At 51.5% G+C, this 25,308-nt stretch overlaps 1 protein-coding gene across 1 annotated transcript in view; it reads right to left on the reverse strand.

The window, feature by feature from the left end:
* Positions 1-25,308, reverse strand: part of PAX2 (paired box 2) — a gene marked incomplete at its 5' end in the record, with an annotated part of 75,317 nt that overhangs the window by 30,324 nt on the left and 19,685 nt on the right. The window contains 2 exons of the mRNA XM_079900564.1: positions 13,828-13,947; positions 15,466-15,551. Of these exons, the coding sequence (XP_079756690.1) occupies positions 13,828-13,947; positions 15,466-15,551 (206 nt within the window). The remainder of the gene's footprint in view (positions 1-13,827; positions 13,948-15,465; positions 15,552-25,308) is intronic.

The raw sequence follows: 25,308 nt of genomic DNA on the forward strand, positions 1-25,308 counted from the left end.
AGGAAACACTGTGGGTATAGTGAATGGTAACAGAGAATTTCACAGAGAGTCTTCCTAACTTTATGGACAAGATGAAGGACAGTGAAATGGCTGATGGCTGTTGGGCTCAATGGTCCCTAAAGCACCCAGGAGGGATGTCTCCACTGGTGGGCCATGTGGCTTTCCTTTATTTTAAAGGAAAATCACTCTTTAAAAAAACTACTTGGGGGACTTCCCTGGTGGTCTGGTGGTAAAGAATCCACCTTCCAATGCAGGGGACATGGGTTCGATCCCTAGTCGGGGAACTAAGATCCCTCATGCCGCAGGGCAACTAGGCCCGCGGGTCCCAACTACTGAGCCCGTGTGCCTCAACTACAGAGCCCACGTGCTCTGGAGTCTGTGTGCCACAACTAGAGAGAAGCCCACACACCGCAACGGAGATCCCGCGCTTGGAAATGAAAGATCCCCCGTGCAACTAAGAAGATTCTGCGTGCTGCAACTAAGACCCGATGCAGCCAAATATTAAAAATAAAAAATAAAGTAAAATAAATAAAAATAAATTTAAAAAATGAGTAGGAGATGTCAGACAAACAAGAAAAAAAAACTACTTGGATGATGACATAGAAGACATCCACATCCTTATGATCTTAATTGGGTGGAATTAAGAGCCCAAACCAACAAGATGAAATTCAACAGGGATAAATGGAATGCCCTATGTTTAGGTTTAAAAAAAATCAATTACACAAGTGTAGAATGGGGTAGACCTGGCTTGATAGCAATTGATGTGAGAAAGATCTCAAGGTTTTAGTTGACCACGAACTCAATATGAGTTTGAGTCTGACACGGCTGCTAAAAAATCGAATGTAATCTTAAGCTACATTATGGATGCAGAATCTCCAGGTGGAGAATGGCAAGCGTTCTACTGTACTCGGCTTTGGCTAGACTGTCTCTAGAGTTTAGTGTTCATTTAAGAAGGACTTTAACTGTCAAGAATGAATTCAGAGATGGGTAACCAGGATGGTGAAGGGCCTTCCACAAGCACAGGGACCACACCATGTGAGAAACTGAAATCCACTCAGGGCTCAGCCCGGTGTTAGGTGCTCAGTAAATCAGGTGGAATGAATGGAAGGGAGGGAGGGAGGGAGAAAAGAGGGGCTGTTGCGTGGAGATCTTTACCACCACCCTATGTGGCAAATGTTGTTATCTTATTTTAAAGATGAGGAAACAGATTCGGAGAGATTATGTAATCAGCCAAAGGTCCCAAGGCAAGCAAGGAGAGGAGATGGAGCCCAATCCAGACATCGGGATTCCAAGTCCCATCCTCTTCCCTCAACACCACGCTGACTCAGTATAAAGGCAGTGCTGCTAACAATGACAACTGTCCATCTATGTCCTATGCCCAGGCAGGGGCTGTGACCTGTCAAACAGAACTGCTAGAGGGGAGAGTTCCATGTGAGTGGCAGATAAAACCAGATGACCTTTAAGAATCTGACTGTCTTGTCACCAGCCTTAGCCCAGCCACTGGCCTGCCTCCATAGGCGAGATAGCCCTGGAGACAGCCTCTCCAAATCTCAGCCAATTCCAGCTTCAAGTCCCATCTCCTGCGGGCTCTTCTAGCCACTTCCCTGGATTCCTACTGAACACTCAGCCACATGGTTCAGCTTTCAATTAACAGCTTATTGTCTGGTTTGGGATAGCCTTACCTCTCCATAGACTGTAAGTTCCGTGAGATCCACAACCTGGTTATTTGCTCCTCTTACACATCCTAACACAGTGGGAACTTGGGCCCACAAAGATCCCCAGAGAGGTCAGTGTAAGTTTTCTCAATATCCCACCTGTTTACACACTGAAGCAAAACCACAGACCCTCAGCTCTCTGAAATGCTTTATGGGAAATCAGCCCAAGGACAGAGAGATGGTCTGAATGATCATTTAGGGCCCTCATATTTTCTAACCAACCAGGGGAGAAGAGGGATATATGGGGGAGACCTAGAACCCCAGAGAATTACATCCACACTGTCACTATACCCGTTTTGAATAAGTTAGCCCCCAGTTACCTGTAGAAAAGTGGGTCATGGGCGCCTACTGCCAACATGCTGCCGCGTGGTGGCTGTGACCCCTACGTGAAGAAGTAGAAGGACGGCGAGCAGGGACAGATGGCGGAAGGGGAACAAACAGGTAGTGGGGAGAGAGGACCGCTGCACAGAGGAAGGGGAGGGGTGAGCATTGGGTGGGTTTGGGTGAATTCCCCAGGGTGATCAACCTTCCTGGCTGAGAGCATACGCTGAGCCTTCCTGCTGGCCTGCAGGCAGAGGCTGGGGCTCTGGGCGCACTGGCCGCTGGCGGGGAAGGAGGGCTGGCTGAGGGTCTGTCTGAGGGGGACCTGAGTCCTCCTTCACTCCTGTCTGGGCTCTCAGGAGGGGCTGCGGCCTTCTGCCTGGGGCCGGGCTCCAGCTGGGGCCAGAACGAGTTAGAAACCTCTCTGGAGCCAGAAGGGAAGGGGCCTTTGTTAGCTCAAAGGACACAAGCAAGGCGAAAAATTACATACCAGGCCGCTCTAAGTATGCTTGTTTAGAGAAACTGCTTGCATTTATGAAGTCTTTGGTGCGGAAAGCAGGGTTGCAAATGACTGCATCAGAGCGACAGTAAAGGCCATTAATTTCCTGTTATGTTTTCCTGTGTTGGGGGCTTTATTAATTTAATTTTACACTGTCGAACAACAGCGAGAGCTGACACTGCCACACCGCCACGGCTGGGGTTTTCTTTTTGTGTGTGTAGCAAAGCTTTGCCTGACATGCAAATCAACGCTATTACTGGAACCAATAAAGATGTGTGGAGGGAAGAGGGGAGGGATGAGGAGGGGGAGTGAGGGAAGGAAGGAGGGAGGAAGAGAGAAAAGAGGAGAGAAAGGGCAAAAGCCATCCCTGGGCAGTTTCTGCCTCCCTCCATGCCTTGTGTCTCCTGGCTTCCCAGAGCATCCTCCACAATCAATTTCCAGCCATCCTTCCCCTTCCCTTGTACCCTCTCCTGCTTGACTCTCTGCCTTCAGATGACTCTACCTCTGTTTTCCTGCTCTATCCCAGCTCCTGGAAGAACCTGAATAGGGACACGGAGTTCTCGGGAAAAGGTGGGAGGTAGACTTCTCCCCACTGCCCGTCCCCAGCTCAGGCATTTCATGGGGCAGGAGATGGATGTTGCCACCTTGCCCTGGGCAGAGAGAAGGCTTTGCTATATATTTCCCTTTCCAGTCATCTTTCTTCACACTCTCCTTTTGTCTGAAGTCAAGGATTCTGGCCCACTTACATATTATTAGTGAACACACACATGAACCCAAGTGCTGGTGCACATGCGGAAGAGTCTAGAAAGGCAGTTACTCCGCCTTGCTTATAAGTCCGTCTGAGAGCTCCCATATCCTAACCTGGTCAACTATTTAGTTCCTCTGAATTCCCAGAAAAAATACTGTCTCTGATTGCTTTTCCTTAAGAGACTCCTTAAATTTCTCCTGAAGGACTGTCTTCAGTAGCTGTGGGGTACCTGATTGGTCTAGACCAAGGTGCCAGACAAAAATGGATGCCCAGCATCAGAGAGAAGGCAGGTTCTTGGGAGACCACATTCTGGTCCCTTTTCCTTCCTAGACCTCAAGACCACCTGCACTGCCCTTTTCCCAGAGCAGCTTCCACAAGCTGGTTGCCCCAGTGGTCCACACTGCAAAGGAGATGGAGATGCGGGTGGGGAGGTAAGAGGGAAGGGAAGCTCCCAGGGTCCCTTCTACCAAACACTCTTCTGCATCCCTCCATCCCAGGCTTTGCAGTCTGTTGGGGCCTAGGGAGATCTGTGTGAGCCAGTGACAGAGAGAGAGAGACAGAGAGACAGAGAGATTCTGTGTGTGTGTGTGTGTGCGTGTGTGTGTGTGTGTGTGTCCGTGCATCTCTCCCTCTGCCACCGGCTTGCTTGCACTCCTGCCTGCACTTTCTGTTTCGGGAGCTGTCTGGCAGGCTCCAAGAGGCTGTTGGATGGACTCCAGCTCTCCCCAGGAGGAGAGCATAAACTTCATAAACTGCATTTACTTTAATGCAGGTTCCTGGGGCTGCCTTCCTCCTGCTTTTCTTCCCTCCCCTTGTCTGCTCTGTCTCGATCCCATTTTATCCCTGCCCTTGTGTGCACCCGGACACCACACACACACACACACACACACACACACAAAAACACACACACACACTATAGCTCTTGAAAAAGATGAAGCCTGGGCAGGAGGACGGGTGGGCAAGGTGTAAAAGGTTTGTCTGAAGGAGGAAGCCTCAGCCCAGCCCTGGAAAGACCCCCGTGAGATGCCCACACGCTTGCCTCCAGAGGAGATGAGCACAAAGGGTGCTTTGAGGCAGGCCGGCGGGCACCTCAGGGAGGGAGGGATGCTGACATTTCGCTGGGATGGCCAAATGAGGAGCCACCTGGAGGCTGGGATACGGGCTCCAAGGAAGGGAGGGAGAGAAGGCGAGGCCTCCATGCAGGTTGAGGTCTGTGAGGCCTCCCTTGTCTGGTGCTGTCAAGGTCAGCAGGTTTGAGTTCACCGAAGGGTCAGGATGGTTTGAATTACTGGCTGTGCTGCAACTACTCGGCTCTGAGGCTCGTGATCCGTCTCCCAGCCCTCCCCCAACCCTCCTGGCCCTTCCACCCCCACGGGGGAGAATGGGGAGGGTCCCCCCTGCCGGCCACCGGGGCCCTGAGGAAGGCAAGCAAGGGAGGGGCCCTCCCTGGGCTCTGGGGCCCCTCTTGTGCAGCCAGCAATGGTCGGGAGGCTGCTGGGACCCATTCCTCTGGCAGGCGGCACTCCTGGGTCTCCCCAGCTTACCTTCTCCCCGACCCTTTTTCTGAGGGGTCCTCCAGGCCCCTGGCCGGATTTCTCTCTTGTAGCCCTTGCCTGTGGGGGAAGGAGGACGACACCTACCTGCAGGGCTGGAAGGTAGTTGCCAAGTGGAAGACAAGGGGTTGAAGATGTGTTCTGACACGGTGGGTGTGCATACACGTGCACAGGAGCGCACAGATGCGGGAGTGGGGAGGACCCGAGGCCTCTGCTGAGAAAGTTATTGCTATTCCCACCCCAATTTCCAGTGGTGGAGGGTCACACACAGCCCCTCCACTGCAAGTCTGTACCTCCTCTCCTGGGGAGCGGGGTCAACCCATCCATTCTGACTTTTTGGCACTTTACGAAAAAAATATACTCTTTTGTGCTAAATCTCAACATCCTTCCTCAGACAACCAAATATAACTCTTTACCCACAACAGCATGAACTGGCTGGGAAACTAAGGGGGTTAATGACGTGGCTACAGTCTCTGATATAAACGCAGGGATTCAGGTACAAATTCACACACCTATGTCAGCTACACACAGCCATGGCTAAACCCTGCTATCTCTCTACAGAAAAAAGTAAGTCCGAGTGTGCACAGGGCGCAAGGCAAAGGTCTCAATAAAACCTTTAAACCTAACTCTGTATAATGACATGGTTGGTGTTCAACAGGCTCGTAGCCAACATTACCCTGAGAGTTAGGCTAAAATATGTGATCCAACTAAGATAGAAAAATTCCCCCCTCAGGTATGAACGGTCTAATTTCCCACGTTACTAGGAAGATATACTCATAACAATGAATGTGTGTTCAGCAGTGGGTTTGGGGGTTTGTGTGTCTTAGCAAATACTGACCTTTAAAACTTAGTTTGCTCTTGGGCTGGAGTGGACAGTAGCCAGGGTTTGAATATTTGTTGGAAAATGAACATAGGTTGAGCTTTGTTAATACAGTTAAAGTTGGGTGCTTGTCTAGACAGATGACTACCTCCATGCAGATTTTGTTTCTGAACTTTCATAGAACCTGCCTCCTTAGGTTCAGAGTCTGTGACCTGTGCTTGGTAGTATGTAATGTTTGTGAAATAATATAATTCTAGCAATAACCCGCAGAGGTACTTTCCTTACAGAAACTCAAACTCCACTTGGCTTCCCTCTGCCAATATACTGTCCTCATGCAGTGCCTGGCCGGGGCCTGGAGGAGAGTAAAAGCAAAACTGGCTCTGCGACATCCTGCCCACGATGCAAGCGCACTCCAGGGGCCTGAGAGCACAGCACCCCGGGTCCATGCTCCTGGATGGGTCTTCTCTAAGAAAGGAGTTGGATGGCTGGGAGTGTGTGTGTGGGGACTGAGTGGCAAACAGACATAACTGCTCCCAAGTGCTGGGTTTAGGTTAAGGAATCAGTGCAACCTCCTTTTGTTTACCCAACATAGTGCAACCTCACCTTGCCTCTGGGCCCTCCTCTGCACCCCTCCCAGCTCCTTCAGGCTGCATCCTGTCCCACTAAGATGATGTGGACTCAGCGAAACTTCCCTAAGCATTTCCCATGCAGGGAGCGCTCAGATCCCTCTCTGCTTCTGCCAGCCCCCAGCCCCTGGACCAAAAGGCCACAGAGAACAGGCGCTGTGGGCCCCAGAGAGTCAGGCTCTGGCTCCTGCCTCTGCCTCTAAATGTCCACCCATGCAAACCTGCGAAGGAGCGCTCACCTGCAGATCCCCCCAGCAGCCTCCTCCAGGACCGAAGGTCCGGGCCTTGAGCACCAGAGTCCCAGCGCCTGGCAGCTGGCCAGCGGCGGCCTCTCCTCTTTCCCAGGGTCCTCCTTGCCTGCCTTTTCTGACACCAGCACTCCTCCTGCTGCCCCTCCAGAAAGAGAGCAGGGAAGAGAGCCCGGTGACCAGGGCATGCCTGGTTTACACTAATGAGATACACCGAGTGTAATCCAGCCATGGAGGCAGCCTACAAAGGGAGGTGATCTCGGGCGGCCAGGAGCAGAGCTGCTCAGGTAATTGGTTTATCTATCTGGAAGCAGGGGGAGCAATCTCGGCACAGACAGACTAGCAGTAAAGTCTCTTCCTTAAGGCTATTTCCTTTGTCTTTTCAATTGCTTGCACATCCATGTGAGAGAGGGAGAGAGTGTTAAAGAGAGAGGGAGAGGGAGAAATGTTAATTTGTGAATTAATGGCTTTTCTCAGCGGAATTGTAAATTCAAATGTCACCTCACACGGTGACACCACGGCTGGTCTGCTGAAGAAGCAATGATAAGATCCCCCACCTCCCTCGGTGCCCCTCCCTCCCCAAAGATAGCTGCGGAGTGGAACATGCTACTTTTAATTTGCAATAACAACACAACAGAGGTATGCAGTAATGACTGCCTTCTTCTCCCCTCCTCCTGGCTTCCTTCCCCCCAGTCCAGTTGGCTCCCCACTTCCTCCCTCCCACCCCTCTGCTCTTCTGAAGCAACACCTCACCTCACCCTGGCTGCCCCCCACCCCACCCCAACCAGGGCCTGATCACATGGGGGGGTGCCTTTGGAATTGATGCTGCAACCCTCTCTTCTCCTTCAATAATCAGGGAATTAATGACCCTGAAGTTAAAGTGAGGCTGATACCGAGGCCCTGCCCAGCGTTGGGAAAAAGCCTTCATTGTTTTCAAGCAGGAGGCGGGCAGCAGCGAGGGAGATTCATGGACGGAGATTGAATATGCAATTTTCTTTCACCTTGCCAAGAGCTGCCCCTGGGCTGTGCCTGGCCTAAATTTTTCCTTTTACCATCTCTGCCTTATCCGGCCCTCCCACCTCCCTTCCATTCTTTCCAGAAAATTACCTTCAAAATTGATTTCCACTTTTACAAACAAATATAATGGGAACACAGGAAAAAACTTGGGCCGTGATGAATTAGGGCTGTCAGGTGTTTCCAGGTCTCCTTTGCTTTTGTTTTACTACCCGATCTGCTCTTTGTTTTTCCAAGGGCTGGAAAAAGTGTCTCCCATCCACTGAGGGCCTGACCCTCCAGGCCACAGGGCCTCAGCCCCCAAAGCCAGCAGTAGCCCAAGGCGGAAGTGAGCCAGGCCCTGAGATTCTGTTAGCCTCTTGGTTTCCCAGTGGAATCCTGGGCCACCTCCTCCTATTCTGCTCTCTGGCCCTTAGGAACCCACTCTCTGAAGACTCTCTAATGGCCACCCCCGGCTCTTTCCCCTGGTCCCCGCACCATGTTCCCTCTGGCCCCCATACCTCTTAAAGTCCAGACCAGATGCAAACCTCCACCTCCTCTAATGTGGGCAGGATCAGTGTATACCTCGACTAGAGCAAATAAGAGACAGACACTGAGAGATCGCGAAAGACAGGCAGGTTGAAGACCGGGGAGGGGGGAGAAACCCTGAGGTTGGGAGACCAGGTTCCTCTGTAAGGGTTCCCAGTCTCAGTCTCCCTTGCCTTGGGAGCCAGTCCACCCATGGAGGCAGGATCAGGACAGCCCATCCTTTTGCCAACAGAATGCAGGGTGATGCCTACAGGGCCCTTTGGGCAAAATTCCATACGCGAACCTATGCCTCAAGACCATGCAGCCTTAGCACACCCAGGCCTGGCTTAGAGCTCTCCCAGCTCCCTGGAGCTGCTGACAGGGACATGGACATGCACCTGCTCACATTTGAACATCTCTTCGCGTGCATACACTACCCAGAAAACTGCATGCCTGCCCAATGCAGTTCTGCATCCCCTTTCACCCAACGATCTCAGAAAGGTAGAGAACACACAATACCGACATTTGCATAACCCGTGTAAAAAAGCACATGCGGCCACAAAACAAACATTTCCCAAGGTAAATACATAAACTTGTATGTGGGAACAGAAATACACAGCAATGGATAGAGGGAGGGATGCCTCCATGTTAGAGAAGAAGGGGTCCCGTATTTATTTACCCACATCTAAAATGCCTGTGGAGGCTAATAAGAGATGACATGCAGCCCAAGCGGATAACCGCAGAGCAGATGAGCAAGCAGAGATGGACAGAGGTCCTCCCAGTCACACAGGGGAGGCTCATAGCTTTCCCCCACTGCCCTGGTCCCATCTAGGTCGGTTTATCCCAGCATCAGCTTCCCTAGGCTGCCGTATGTAAGAGGAGCTGCACCAAGATGAGAGAGGCTGTACCTAAAAAAGTTTCTTTCTGACACAACTTCATTTCCCCTTGAAACATAAACCTGCCAATTATGCCTTCCTCCCCAGACACATAGCAAGCCATCTTCCGAGACGGAGTCGGCTCAACTCCATCTCCATGATCGCGTGTAGTGCTCCCCACATCCCTGTGAGGTAAGTACCGTCACCGTCTCCATTTCACAGAGGAGAAGACTGAGCTGATGAAGGTTAAGTGACTTGCCCAAGGCACTAGGACTCAAACCCGGCTGCACCTCCCTCCCTCCAGACCCCTTCCCCACTGAGCCACACTGCCCATCCCTGCTGCGCTCCCGGGACTGCCTGTTGGCCTCCACCCGAATCCTTCTTCTGCGTGGGGGTCTTTGCAGCCTTCTCTTGCCTGAAGCCCAGGCTCCTAGACAGAGCAGGTGCTGCTTCTTCCCACAGCCTAATCCCCTCACTTGCTCCAAGTCAAATCTGAGCAACACACTGGGGGACTTTTGGGGAGAAACTAACTAAGGAAATAAACCACTTCTTGAAGTTACAGCTTCATCCAAAGCAGAAGGGAGCTATTAAAGGCAGTGACAGGTCTCGGCTGTTTGCAGCCATGCAGCCTGCCCTGCCTGCAAACGTACAACTGCACCGGCCTGGCAGCACTCGACTGCACAATTCATTGTGCACCTAATTAATGGAAGACAGAAGCGCGGCCCCCTGCAACCCCACACATCAAAGGATGATACCAACACACCTCCCCTCACACAGATCGAAAGACTCACACATAGGACTTCATTCAGATTTTTGGACAAGTTATGTAATTGCTCTGGCCTTCAACAACACTGATGGACGGCAATGCTTTAGGCCACAGCCAAAAGCAACTGGGTGAAGGTAAAGGACTTAGGTCTTTCAGCCTAAAAAGAATACAAGAGTCCCTATCCTGCAGCCACATACGCCAGGGCATGCAACATTCGGGGAAGCAGTGTTCCTTCAAAGGACCCTAATATACCCACCCATAATTGTAGCCAAGAAGAGGGAAAGAATTTAGCAGGGTACTGAACGGGGATCTACCTTCTCAGACGGATGGACAGCCTGTCTGCCGGGTGCTTTGTGACATAACTTCCTCATCTATCCCTGGTCTGTCTACCTGTCTCATTCTGGGACCTCCTGGACTCTTGTGGGGAGGGGAGGTCAAAGCTTCTTGACTCGCATATTTCTTAAAGGCAAGCCTGGGGATTCTTCCATGCTTCCAAAGGCCAAAGCATGAGAGGCGTCTCAAGCAGGCTCACAGGCACTGTCAGTTTCCTTTTTCCCCAGAGTCACAGCTGATTGGCCCTTCACTAATGTCCCCACAGATCTGATTGCTGCAGATACTAATAACGCTGTCCATGTTCTGAGTACCAATGCCAGTAACGCTCTGGGTATTATCACTGCGAACACCAATAACTACTGCTGAGATTGTCTCCAATAATGCCAGCGCCCGCTGCAGTGACTGTCCTCGCTAATGCCCACCACCGTTACATTGTTAGTGCTGAAGAATAGGCCGAACCGTACCCACAGGCAGGAGTGGGAGTGGCTTCCTTGAGGACAGAGAGGCTCACAGCTCACCCCTGGGCTATGACACTTCTAGGGAGATGCCCCAGTGGGTGGGGCCAAAATCGAGCCAGCCTGGCAGGGGTACAGGGTCCACCTGGAAACAGACCTGCCCCTCCACTCCCTCGAGGTCTAGTCCCTTGACATGTATCCCCATTCCCATCCCAGCGTCCCTCACCGCCTGAGTCAGCTCTCTCTTTTGCCTGTGGTGCTGGCCCAGTGGCTGAAGGATACACCTGGGTGTCTGTGCAGCCCATGCCCGAGGCTGCCTCCTGCGACCGTGCCAGCTGCTGTGCTACCTTGGCCTGACTGCAGAGTTGGGCTACATCATCTTGACACATAATTATCTCCCCTATTCTTAATCATCTGAGCTGCTCCCTAATGCAAACTGGGCCTGGCTGCTTGGAGGCACCCAGAATGGGGGAAGGGGGGAATGGGCTGTGAAAGGCCTGCCTTTGCTCTAGCCTCTCCTTTCCCTTCCCTTTCCACCTGGGTCCGATGGATCAAGTGTGTGTGTGGTGGTGTGCGTTTGGGGTAGGGGTGTGGTCAGGGAATACTGGCCTCCCTAATAGGCTCTGGCCTCCACCAGGGGAAGGACAGCTCCATCTGGCCTGGGGTTGGTCAGAAGGGGTGTGTCAAGGCAAAAGAACCCTCTTCCCCCAAAAAGAAGCAGGGTCTCTGATCCTTCTTGCCAACTGGCTAGGCCTGTGGTAAGTATTTAAGCAGCAAGAGTAAACTTAGAGGCTGCCATTATCCCTCACCCAGAATTCAACTGCTTCCTGAGATGTCTCCCCACTGCCTCCTGGAGGAGGGTCTTCCCCAGCCCAGCCCTGCTCTTGTCCTTTCCTGCCCAGACACTTGCAGTGGCTTCTCATGTCTGCAGGAGAAAGTCCAAACTCCTTATAGGGCCCCGTCTTGGCCTGCTCTCCTGTGACCCTAACCCCTCCGCTCAGCCTTACTGCCACGACTTCCCCTCAGGCCCTTTCATCCCAGCCAAAGCACCCCTGTGTTTTCAGCACAGTGTCCGATAGAATTTCAACTACCGTTGTCTTTGAACCGTGCCCCTTGTCTATCCCTCAGGCCCCTCCTCGAAGAGCAGCCTTTCCTGGAGGTTCACTGCCTCCCCACTTTGAGTTCCCATGGCCTGCAGCCCAGACCTCCATCACAACACAGATATCTAGATCTCTGATGGGCCTTTCTGCTCTCTGGACTCACGTGTTTTACATGCCCCACTAGACTGTAAGCTCCTTAAGGACAAGAATCATATCTTGTTCTGCTCTGGGATCCTACAGCACCAAGCCTTTCTTGCGACTGATGCCCAGGAAAGGGTGACTGAATTGAATTGACTTGAAACAATGAATGTGATCAATTGCTCAGAGAGGAGAGCACTCTGTTCTGGGCCAGCCGGGCCCGACCTGCAGTGGCCGCAGCCTCAGGCCAGCGACTCTCTAACCCCAGCTCCTTTCACGGCCCATAGGAGCCCAGGAAGCAGAGGACACGCTTGGCCCCAACCGCAGACCAATGGGGGAGAGGACAAAGAGGGGTCCTGGTCATCTCACAGGTGCTGGTGGTTAAAGGAGAAAGCCTCAGGTTCTGAGGCAGAATCTTCCAGATCACTCAGAGTGCCAGGGAGCTTGGCGAAGGCCTGAGTGTGGGAAACCCCCAGAGAGAACTGAGACTTAGGCCCTTTCATGCAGCCACCCCCGCTGCCCGTCGGTGGCTGCCGCCAAAACAACCACAATGAAATTTAGTGAGTGGCAAAGGCCGTGGCAGCCAAATGGGTTTGGATGTTTTGGAAGAAGGAGAAATAGAGCCAGACAAGCTGTTTTCCTGTGAAACGAGGCCATTAGGGCTTCTGGAAGGAGGCCAGCCCCAGGTCATCCCTGTCTTGCCAGGCCCAGGCCTCTCCTACATGCTGTCCTTTCTGCTGGAGGCCGGGGCTCTCACACTCTCTTTTCCCTCAGCCTGGGTCTAGGGAATCTCAGCTTTGTCTCTTTTCTCTGTTCCTTACCCTCTAGAGCTGCCCCAGTCAAGGGCTTGTCTGCACTTAGGATGACCACATGATTTACTGTCCAAACAGGACATTTTTGAGAGAAAAAGGAGACGCTGACTGGCCAAGACGCAGAGACAAAGGCATAAATTGGGACTGTCTGGACTAATGGGATATTTGGTCACCCCCCTATGTTCATATTTAGAGGGTTCTGTCTATGTCATGGGAGAGACCCTTAAAATCATATGCCCTTCCTAGACCAGGAAGTTACTGTCTCCCCAGCAGGGACCATAAGATCAGGGCAGGAAGCAGGCTCCAGACACTGGTGTCTCCCTTTGTCTGGGCCTCCAGCCCTGCGCCCTGGCCTCATGCATCAAAAGAGAACCAGATGGGGCTTCCCTGGTGGCGCAGTGGTTGAGAGTCTGCCTGCCGATGCAGGGGACGCGGGTTCGTGTCCCGGTTCCGGAAGATCCCACATGCCGCCGAGCGGCTGGGCCCGTGAGCCATGGCCGCTGAGCCTGCGCGTCCGGAGCCTGTGCTCCGCAATGGGAGAAGCCACAACAGTGAGAGGCCCGTGTACCGCAAATAAAAGAGAACCAGATGGTCACCAAGGGACCTTAATGTCATAATATTTGAAGAACACCTTCTTCCAAGTTCATCTCCACCACTCTCTCCTCTGAATTCCTTTCCCTGCTCCTCCTCTTCATCTCCTCACCCTTTAACTCCCTGCCTAACAGCTAGCTGCACCCGAGGAATTACAGGGAATGAGGGGAAGGGCCAGAGAGGAGCCTGGGGGGTGTCTCCTCCCATAGAGGAGAGCAGAGAGGGCCCATGCCCAGCTCCCCAAGTGGTCTGAATGGGCACAGGGTCCACGTGTTACAGAGAAAGGACACAAGGGTCAGCTGCGCATGACAACACTCCCCCATCTCCTGACGGGTTGAGATCAGAGGAGGACAAGTCAGGTTGGCTTTTCATCCCCAGGTCAGAGACCAGCTGTCCCCCAACCTCCAAAACCTTCCCATAGTCCACGGCTCATGCTTTCCCTCCTGGCATCTCACTGGGATGTTCGGGATGAATCCCAGCGGAAGGTGAGGCAGTCGGGGCTGCTGAGCAGATGGTGAAACTGATGGCCCCACCAGCAGCCTGCCTCCCTCTCTCCAGGAGCCAGCAGGGTAGTGGGGGGACCCAGGCTTTGCTACTAAAACTGATCTCACAGCAGAGCAGCTGCGAGGCTAGGCCGAAACCGGAGCTCCGAGTCCAAGGACAAAAGCATGCACAGGGGAAGCCAAGCCTCTTCCCTCCTCCCTACCTTCATCACGTTTCCTCTTCTCGCCATTGGAGCGGGGGATCCCCAGGATCCCATTGATGGAGTAGGATCCCACCGGATCATTGGAGGTGCTGGAAACAGGAGGGGAGGCCGTACTGGGAACTGGACGAGAGTAAGGAGGAAATGCCATCAGGATAGCAGTTGTGATCGCAGGCCAAAGCCCCAAGGCTGGGGGCAGAGAGAAGCAGAGGAAATGAGGAGGGATGGGGAGCCCATAGTCCCCTCCTTCCTCTGAGGTTTAAGGGGGAACGCATTGCTACATACAATTTAGGCTATTCACTGCTGTCCACCCTGGATTGAGTGGGGACCAGTCAACCCCAGGCCTTCTCTGCAGACCTAGAGATTTCACTCACTATAGATTGAACCCACTCCCTGAGTATGTGGGTTCAGCAAACAGCAAAAGCTGACTCAACCTAGAAAGCGACTCAGCGGTCGTGCAGAGAGCACAGCTCCTAGGATGCCTCCTTGCACAGCTCATCCTATCTGATCCCCACCGGACAAATCCTTCTAAACAAACCCCAGGCCATTGTTTCTAGTCTCCTGAGCGGAGTCTTTCCCAGTCCTGATTTAGAGTGTGGCTTTCTAAGGTCTATCTGAGTCTCTTAGAGACACAAGAATGGTCCTGATATTCCCCGGGAGTGTGGAGCTCCTCTCCCCCAGTTGCTCCTGGTCTTGAAATCACTTGAGAAGTTCCTAATTTCTCCTTCAGGGCACAGAGTAGTGAACACATTCACTCTGCGGTGATCAGCTCAGGTACAGCCTGGCCCAACCCTCCCTCCCAGCACATGCTGTAACACAGGCCTAGTAAACAGCACTCCTGCCAACTCCAGGAGGGCTGGGACCAGCGCTTTCTACTTCCTGCTGGTCAAGAGAGCGGGGACAGCTGCCAAGAGGGGCAGCAGGAGAAGTTTAACCACATCCCAGCTCCTAAAGCCCCAGACCTTACCTATGGCTTCAGCAGCACCAAGCGCCCTTGGGCCAAAGGGAAGATAGTGTGTGGGGGGGATGGGGGCTGTTAGCAGGTGTTCTGGTGGACCTGGGTCATGTCTCTGTGAGGCTGTGAGCGAGGGTCAATAAACGAGGAGGTTCGAGAGGGGCAGACAGTTACTGAGCGGATGAGAGAGACAAACAGATCAAGAGACACTGGTAAAGAGGAGAGAAGCCGTGAGAAGGGAGGGAGAGAGACAGAGGAACAGGTCCAGGGCCATATGGACAGAGAGGAGAGGAAGGAAGAGGAGAGAAGAAGGCAGAGGAGGGGAGAAGAGAGGAGGAGAATCTTAAAAATAAAAAAAACAAAAAATGGAGTAAGCAAGTAGATATGACAGAGGGACAGGGAACAAAAGATGGAGAAGGAGGACGGGAAAGAGAAGGAAAGTTAGAGGGAATAGAGGGAGAGAGACAGACACACAGACGGATAAAGGCAACGCAGCTCTGAGGAGATGCTCACAGGAGGCAGAGAGCAGTCCTCGTGAGCTAGTCTCCCAGGAAGATCCCGAGCCTCTAGGAGCCCAGGGAGAGCACGGCCCTTGGACCTCAGACAGGTGGGCATTTCCCACGGGCAGAGCCGCTTTTCCCAGCTCTCAGGGGGATCAGCTTCCCCCCTTCCCTGAGCCCTCTTACCGATGGTGTGGCCAGGGGCAGTCACTCCGGTCCCGGCTCCATCCGGCGTTGGGTGGAAAGGCTGCTGAACTTTGGTCCGGATGATCCTGCAACAGCGTGACAACAGCATCACACATCACATGCCCTCTCCTGCCCTGGTCACCTGCAGCCCAGTCCTGCAGAGGCGCTCCCCTGAGCTCAGCTCCCTCCTCACCCATCTGCTCCCTGCACCCCTGCCCTCTCTGACTACTGCAAGGCAGGAGCTTGCCCTCCTGTTGGCTCTGTGATCCAGCCTAGTACAGCCCTGGGCAGAGACAGTCTGCATTCTGTCCTGCTGTGTGATTCGTGAATTGCACCTTGATGTTTGGTAGCAAGGATCGGGCAGCAGAGCGAGTGGAGCACAGCATCCTTCCCGTTTCTGGGAGTGGGGGCTGCCCTGGTGACTTGCTGTCCATCCTTCCCTCCTCAACCACACACATCTCCTCCCGAGAGGAGATCATTTTGGAGCTGGCTTTCCTATTGGGACTGTATCACAGTCCTCCAGAGCCGAGGGAAGGGGTGAGATTTCCCCATTTCCTGAGCTAAAGAGAAGTAGCCAGTGAAAGGGCTGGGTCGCAGGTAATCCTTTCATCTCCAGGATTCCAACACAGTACTGGTCCCTGTGCCAGGCCCTGAGCAGCTCCTTGAGCCCGCTTAGGGCTCTCAAACCTGTCAAAGCCCTGTCCCTGCCGCGCTCGCTGGCCCGCTGGCCTCCTTCTCAGAGGCCTTACTTGGATCACACCTTCTTTACCAGACTAGGTGAAAAGCCTAGTACCTTCCCTACGCACTCCGCTGGGGTGGAGTGGGGGGAATCCAGACCAAACGCCCCAGGGCTGGGGATTGGTAGTGATCCAAGGACGCAGGGCTCAGCGACACGAAAGACCAAGCCCAGGGCCAGGACCAAGGAACACCCTCCTCCACCCACTGGTCAGTCAGGTGCCCTTGGAAGCCACTTTTCTGGAGGCGCTGCTCTCCCTGCAGAGAGGCGTGTGAGACAACCAGCCAGGTGAGACACAAGCCGTGCGTGGACTGGAACACTCACCTGCAGGCAACCGAGACAAGGCCCCTGCCTCCCAGGGCCGGGAATGAAGTCGGGCAGGGAGGGGACACACCCCGAGAAAGCTAAGTAACCCAGAGGGGGCCAGGCAGTAAGGGCCAGGAGGATGTGGGGGAGAAGTCACCCCCCTTGCAGGTGGGGGAAATGGGAAAGAAGTCACTGAGGAGGTGGAACTTGATGTAGATCCTCAAAGCAGAGTAAGGCTGAATATATATACACACACATGTACAGGAGCCAGAGGCAAGAGGATAGTGGAAAAGTCACTGGGCTTCATGGCTGAGGCCCCGAGTCTTCCACTAAGTGGCCACATAGCCTTGGCCTCATCGTTCTCCTTTTCTGGGCCTCAGTTTCTTCAGCTATAAAGTAAAGAGGTTAGACTACAGAATCTCTAAGGTCTCTTTCCCCAGTAAAAAAAAACCCAGTATGATTCTAAGATGAACAAAGAAGTGGAGAAGAGGGCATTAGAAGCAGATGCTGGAGGAGGGTAGAAGCAAAGCACAGGAGCCGAGTGGTCACGCTGGGTTAGGGGCTAATGCCTAGGCCAGGAACGGTGGAGGGATGTAAGGGAGTAAGAGGAAATAAGGCTGAAAACTTGGAAGTAATGATGATACTAGCGATTTTCCACTTATCAAGCATCTATTATATGCCAACGTTATATGCAATTTATATTACTGTATATATATACTACTGTTAATTCTCACAGTTATATATATATATATATACACATACTACTGTTAATTCTCAACAACCTCCAAAGCATTACTATTATCCTTGTTTTGCAGACTGAAAACCAAAGCTGACAGAGGTTAAAGAGCTTACTCAAGGGCTTCCCTGGTGGCGCAGTGGTTGAGAGTCTGCCTGCCAATGCAGGGGACACGGGTTCTAAGCCCTGGTCCGGGAAGATCCCACATGCCGTGGAGCAACTAGGCCCATGTGCCACAACTACTGAGCCTGCGTGCCACAACTACTGAAGCCTGTGCACCTAGAGCCTGTGCTCCACAACAAAAGAAGCCACCGCAATGAGAGGCCCGGGCACCACAACAAGGAGTAGCCCCCACTGGCCACAACTAAAAAAAAAAAAAAAAGAGCTTACTCAAGATCACATTGCCAGCTAGGGCAGAGTTGGAATTCAGTATTTAAAATGTGTGCTTTTTGTTACTTTGTCAGACTTCCCCCAGTATATAGGAACCAGGTTTACAGAATCTCAAGCCATGAGTGATTTTTAAACTAAAGGAGACATGTGCAAACCGATGCAGGTAAAGCAATAGACAGGCACAAGGCCATAGGTAGCTGGCCTCAGAAAAGAGAAGGAAGAAAAAAAAAAAGGGAATTCCCTAACAGTCCAGTGGGTAGGACTCCATGCTTTCACTGCCAAGGGCCCAGGTTCGATCGATCCCTGCTCGGGGAACTAACGTCCAACAAGCCTCGTGTCGTGGCCAAAAGAAAAAAAAAAAAAGAGAAGGAAGAATTTGTAAGGTGGATTTGGCAACTAAATGGAGTCAACCATGGCTCTAAAACCCCAGTTCTGTGTAACTGGAAGTCTGGTGGTTTGTCCCACTGTCAGGAAGAGGGATGCAGGGAGGTGACTGGTTGGTCCTTGACGTGAGCATTTGAGGAGGTAGGTGAGTGTCCAGGTGGATGGCCGTGCACCAGCCGGCAGAGTAGATATGGATTTAGGAGATTATCAAGGAAGGAAGTGTTGGTTGGGATGAGAGGACTAAAGAGAAGACCCTGGAGAACATCTACTATCAGAGGCTGAGGAAAAGAACCTGACCTTACACAAGGGTCAGAGTTGGTCACACAGGAAATGGCAGAACCAGGATCAGGCAGTTTTAGCTAAGTCAGCAGAGAAGAACATTTCCAGAAGGAGAACGTAATCCACAGCATCCGTGGTGACATAAAGATTGAAGGGTATTGGGAATAAGAAGAGGCACAGATCTGGGAATTTTGGTGACCACTAGTGACCTTGGGAGAGCGGCCTCAACAAAGCAACTGAGGCAGGAGCCAGATAAAAAGAGGCTAGGGAGTGGACAGCAGGAGAGGGAGGCAGTGAACGTAGACTATTGCTTCAGAAGTGTGTAGAAAAGGAGAGAAAAGTGTGGAAGCTGAGGATGGAAGTGGCAGCTAAGTGGAGGGAAGGCTGTTTAGGGGAGGAAGGACCTGGATAAGTCTGTAGGCTAAGGAGAAAGAACTGGTGAAGAGGGAGAGGCTGGAGTTGCCTGAGAGAAAGTGGATGATTGCCTGACAAGGCAGAACAAGGGGAGAACGGAATGGCGGCCACGGGGACGAGGCAGCAAGAGATGGCACGTGGTGAGGTGGCCCAAAGCTTCTGGGTCTGGAGCATGATCACAATGGGAAAGACCTGACAGTCGCTAAGGGCAGTGTAGACTGGTCTACAGGAAAAGTCTAGAAGGAGGCTGAGCAGCTCAGAGCAGCTGCTCCTGATTCATTGCAGCAAAAGGCTTCTGGGATCTCAGTGGGCCTGTGGGTGGCTCTGACTTGAGAGCTGGTGGACTCTGGGCTCTGGACTGAGGGAACCCCAAGACTGAGGCTGGGTGAGACAGACAACTGGACGGCCTTGTGGAGCTGCTGTCTTTGTTACCCACAGCCTCTGACCCCTGGGGCGCTGGTGCAGTTTTAGCTGAGGCAGCAAGTGATGGAAAATCACTACTCCCTGACAGCGGCTTGGTGGTGCATGGGAGACGAGCTGGGCAGGGTGCCTGCTGTGAGTTACTAATGCTCTTGGTGTCCGTCCATGCCCCCCAGGAGGTGGACACTCACCAGTCCCCAACGGTGATCTCAGGGAGTTTAAGAACCGGGATTGTGGAAACGTTATGGTCACCCATTGCCCCCCTGCGTCCCATACACAAACCCACTGACTAATAGGAATATCACTAAGGGTTAAAAGGATAAAGAGATTGCTTTGTGTGACTGCCTGGTCCTATTGCCCCCTGTTCCTCCTCCTCTTTCTCTAATTCTTTTTCATTCTTGGCCGCAAAAGACAGCCAGACACATCTGTGGCCACCACGGCCCCCCACAGGTTTGGCCTGGAGAGTCAAGTTCCTGCACATGCATCCTTGCGGGGCCACAGTCAGGAGCCCTGGGCCCATTTACCGGGGGTTGGAGGTGCCATTTCCCATTTCCACAGAAAGGCTGCCCTGCGAGGGTGCCTGCTCCCCACTTCTCCTTCCAGCGTGCTTTCCTTGACAGGGACGCTCTTTCTCCCCCACCTCCACCTTTCCAGAGAACCTCCTAGGCTTTGCCTTGCAGGCGCTTAGAACCTCACACTCACAGGAGTATGAGAAGAGCAAAGGCAAGAAGGGGATGGGCTCTGGGCTCAGTCTGCCTGAGTCTGAGTCCCAGCTCTGATACTTTTTTTCTTTAACATCTTTATTGGAGTAATTGCTTTACAATGGTGTGTTAATTTCTGCTTTATAACAAAGTGAATCAGTTATACATATACATATATCCTCATATCTCTTCCCTCTTGCGGCTCCCTCCCTCCCACTCCCCCCATCCCACCCCTCTAGGTGGTCACAAAGCACAGAGCTGATCTCCCTGTGCTATGCGGCTGCTTCCCACTAGCTATCTATTTTACGTTTGGTAGTGTATATATGTCCATGCCACTCTCTCACTTTGTCCCAGTTTACCCCCCCCCATCCTCGAGTCCATTCTCTAGTAGGTCTGCGTCTTTATTCCCATCTTGCCCCTAGGTTCTTCATGACCAATTTTTTTTTTTGTAGGACTGTTGTGAGGATTAAATAGGATAATTCATGTAAAATGATTAGTATGATGCTTGGCTCAATAAATGCCAGCTATAATAATAGCTACTAGTATTGTTATTCCTATGGGTGATCCCCAGGACTGGCTGCATTCTTTGGAGGGGCTGGGCCAGGTGCAGACAAGGAGGCCTCTCAGGCCAATATGCCCCAGCCTGGTCAATGCAGCTGCTCAGGGACCCTGGGAAGAGCACTGAGAAGACAGGAAACAGCAGCAGCAGGTGTCATAACCTGACCCCAAAAGAGATGCATCAGAGACTCTCGGGAAGACAGACTGGGGACCTCTGCCTGGGGCACTGGGAGGGATCCATAGACAGTATGAGCAGCAGCTCCCTCAGGACCTAAGAGCTGCCAGGGGCCTGTGGCAGAGCTTTAGAGTAAAGGATGACAAGGCAGGTGAAGTCACTCCCTCTTTGGTTAAATTCCCCAGAGGTCTCCACTCCCCACCATGCTGGAGATCAAAACAGACTCATCAGCTCTGTGAGTTAGCATGAAAGCATGTAATGAGTCTCCTATTAACAATTTGTTAAACTCATGAAGAAACTGAGGCACTCTCAATTCTAAGAAAGCACTGGGGTGAGTCTTCACTCCTCTTCTGGTTTTCCCCCCGTCCCTCCCCCCTCCCCATCCTTCCTCTGTGTTTCATTCTCTCCCCTTCCTGTCTGTCTCTGCCCCTCTCTCTGTCTCCCTTCCCTTTGTCTGTCTGTCTGTCTCTTTGCACCCTGAAGTCCCACTGTGGCTGTGTGAGCTTATTGATTCCTGGGAGCTGGGGGAAAGTGGGAGGCAGGGCTGGGGTGCAGGCTCGGGGATGGAAATAGAAGGCTATAAATTATTTGTGACAGGAAAGCAATAGTGGCAGAGTGCTGAGCACAAGTCCTGTGTCACTATTAGATTCCTTTTAGCCTGATGACACTGTAAAAAAGGTTAAGTGTCTGCTGGAATCGTACACCTGGGGGGCCGGGGCAGCCTGGGAGCAGAACAAGCCACTGAGAGCAGGTATATCAATTCTCCAGGCCAATAATATTCCTCTCATTGATCGCCACGCAAAGTTCAAAAATCTCATTACAGCCAGGCAGACCGGGAACTTTTTACAAATCAATAGAATGATATAATGTATGTATACTTAGTACAAATGTATCTATTCATCTATCCATCCATCCACTGTCCGCCTCAGGGTTTCCAGGTTAACCTACCATCATATTATGTTCTGTTATGTATGATATTATATTGTACTATATTATATGATAATAAATGGTGGCAAAAACTCCCCCTGAGGTGGAGACAAGAAGAGGTCCTATGAGAATTGAGGTGACCTCAGACAGCTCACCTTGGAGGAAGTCAGGTGGCAGCATTTCCAGGCCTAGGCTGGTCAGGATTTCTAGAAGCAGTGCTTCCTTAGCAGAGGCTCCAGTAATAAAAAACTATTGTCTACTGAGTACTTACTATGAGCTAGGCAATGTCCTAAGCGCTTCAAACAAATAGTTCATTTAATCCTCCCAACGACACATTTTGCAGATAAAACATATAATAAATTGCCTAAAGTCACCCATTTAAGAAACGGACAATCTGGGGTTTGCATTCAGGCAGACTAATCCTAGGGCCCATACCCTTAACCAGGAAACCACACTGCCTCCAGGAGAGAGATACCCAAAAGCCCAGAATCCAAACTCCAGTATTCTATGGTTCTATTCTCTTGCTCTATTGTGTTCTGAGAAACAAAGGATAAGGGGCTCCCTGAGCTTCAGCATTCCCTTCTATAAAATGGGAGTATACCACCTGCTGGAACCAGCTGCTGACAGCGTGATATCCACATGGGATCTCCAAGCATGTCCCCATGAAATCCTGTCCAGCTGCCTAGGACTGACTGCCTTCTCCACTTTGGAATTACTTCCTAGCAGGCTGGCCTCAGGCCCAGTCATATCACTGGTTTGCTCAAAGAGTCTTTGGGGCAAGAAGTCAAGTATTAACATACATGTGTTGTATACATGTATGAATCAGTTTAAATTGCCTACTTCTAGAGTCTTTGCAGAAAATACTTAATCTCTGGTATGGGGAAAGTTTTTTTTTTAATTTATTTACTTTTGGCTGCATTGGGTCTTCATTGCTGCACAAGGGCTTTCTCTAGTTGAGGCGAGCGGAGGGGGCTACTCTTCATTGTGGTGCTTGGGCTTCGCATTGCGTTGGCACGGGTTCTAGGGACACGGCCTTCAGTAGTCGCGGTGCACAGGCTTAGTTGCTCCGAGGCATGTGGGATCTTCCGCGGCCAGGGCTCAAACCCTTGTCCCCTGCATTGGCAGGCGGATTCTTAACCACTGCGCCACCGGGGAAGTCCAGGAAAGTCTTTCTTGATTGAGTAAATCAAAGGAACTCCAAGGTGGAGAATGTTTCAGACTAGCTGGCCCCACTGCCCATTAAACAAGATGATGGTGGGAGGGGCCTCTGCCAGTGACTTCCGGCTGCCTGGGTATTATAGGCTGGATCATTCAAGAGGACAAAATGATATTTGCCTCAGCAAAGGATATTTTACACAAGAATGCAGGTAATTGCTTTAACTCAGGCCTTTGAGAGCTGCCTAGTCAGGCACGTGTCCCTGGCTCTGCCCTGAGGCAAATCAGAGCTACAAAAACAGCTGGAGACTTTTCATGGCAGAACCTCAAGTGAGATCTCATAGATTATTCAGGAAAATTTTCCTTCTTCCCAAAATGGTTCCTACCTCTCCCTACTCCTGAGAACTCTAAGGAACTGAAATCTCCCCTCTGTACATCCCAAGGACTAAAGAACGGTAAGTTACCACCTCCTCCTCACAGGAACCGCAAGGAAGCAGCAGCCACCCAGCCTGCCCCCCTGGCAGCCCGGAAGTGATTCACATGCACTCTGTTTTCCTAGGCCCCGCTCTACGTTTTGTGCAGAGTTTAGAGCTGTTTGCCCACGCCCACTCATGGCTTTCAGTTTGGACAGCTGACCATATGGCAGGCAGGGTTCTGTGCGTGAGGATGGCTGCCGAGGAGGGGAGGCTATGGGCAGGACCTTCCATTCTCGCTGTAGCAGGATATAACTGGAATACACAGGTTCTGAGGTTACCAGGGTTCCCCCCAAATATGTCAAGAGTTTCTGTCTCTTTTGTTGCTTCTCAGAGGTCATAACTGAGCTCTAAGAGATGACAGTCCTACCTAAAATTTACAGAAAGGTGTCCTCAAACTACTGTCCTTGAGCCACTTGCATTAGAATCCCCTGGGGTGCATGCTAACATGCAAAGCCCTGGAGCCCCCTTCAGACCTTCTGCATTAGAATTTTTAGTGGGGCCCAGGAATCTGTAGTTAAGCAAACTCTACAGATTACTCTTAAACTCTCTAATATTTGAGAAAACTAGCTTAAGCCACGGGGTAAGAAAACCATCCTTGAGAGAGTTGGGAGAATGTCTTAGTGAGTTACAGAAGGTTCCTTCCTCATATTCTATCAACCCACAGGACCCGTCTGCTAACCCTGACTCTATCTGACACGGTTACCAAAATTCAAGAGGCTCTCAGTTCCTCTGTGGAAACTAAACTATAAGCCACAAATAAAAATAATTTCAAGATAGTTTTTGGTACCTTCCAGGCTGACAGATTTCCAGTGGGTTCCTTAGATACCAGGAATACTTTCTGCATCAGTTTAGCCTTCTAAGACTGGCACTGAGGATGATAATCCTTCTACCACGTGTCCCTGGGAGCCCAGGCCAGATACAATTTACCAGGCTAGATGGGCCATGGGGCTGGCCCAAGGGGGCAATAGCGATGGTTTATATGATGAATGGTAAGCATATGGATTGATTTAAATTCAAGATATGCATAGGTTTAAAAATTAAGGGGCAATGTGTTTAACTAACCATTTGGAAACCAGTCTGCGGTGCATGCCAAGCCCAGAGCGTGACCGGACTAGCTCCTCTCGCCACCAGCCCTGCCCTCATCTGTCAGGGCTTCTGGGCTAGAGCTGGGGTCTACCAGCTGTCCACCCCATGGTCCAGAGGCTAGAAGACTGCCTAATATGATGGGGAAAGTGGTACTGCTATAGACTCATTGCTGGGACAAGTCCTCCCTGTCCATTCTCCCCTTCCCTCCACAGGTACATCTCCCTCTGCAAGCAGAAGGGAGCCGGGAGGGAAGGGGTCCTCAGCAGCAGCCCGGCTGGGGCCTGCTAGAGGCTGCCTGGCCTCCCTGCCTCTGGCCCCTCCCACCTCCCACCTTCTTGCTCCAGTATTCAAAAACAATCCATCCGTCTCTCTGTGTCTGTTCCTGAAAGAATGCAATGTGGCTAAAGCCTACAATTGCTTCCTATTACCTACAGGATAAATTCAAAATTCCTCAGCCTGGCCTTCAGAATCTTTCCCAATCTGGCTCCGCCCTGGTTTTCCAATCTATTTCTCTCTGTTCCCCTCTTCCACTTACAGTCCAGCACAGAGGTGAAACCTGTTTTCTTGCTTACTCAATTCACAGCGAGTCCTCCCCTGGACTCTGAGCTCTGCAAGTGCACATGTCATGGCTATTTTTCTCACCATTGTATTTCCTGCACCTAGCAACAGGGCCTGGCATAATATAAGTACTTAAAAAGTATTTGTTGAATAGCAAATCAATGTTATTACTATTAATAATAACAATAACAATCTTAAGGGACATAGTGAACTAATATATGTTCACTATGTGCCAAGGCACTCTGCAAAGTACTTTACATGGATTATTTATTTTTCACAACTTCTTATGAAGACTATTATCCCTGTTCTACAGAAGTGGAAGCTGAGGCTCAGAGAAGTTGAGTAACTTGCCTAAGGTCACACAGCTGTTAAGTATCAGAACTAGGATTTAAACCTAGGAGGCTGACTCCAGAACCCATGTTGCTAACCACTGGGTAGAATAAGTCAGTCGTAACAAGAACAGATGGTAGAATCTATGAGAAACTGGGTCTGAATAGAAGAGTTGCATGTAAAAATAGTAAAAGTAATAACTATCATTTATT

Source organism: Stenella coeruleoalba (assembly GCF_951394435.1).
Source record: "Stenella coeruleoalba genome assembly, chromosome: 16".
NCBI lineage: Eukaryota > Metazoa > Chordata > Mammalia > Artiodactyla > Delphinidae > Stenella > Stenella coeruleoalba.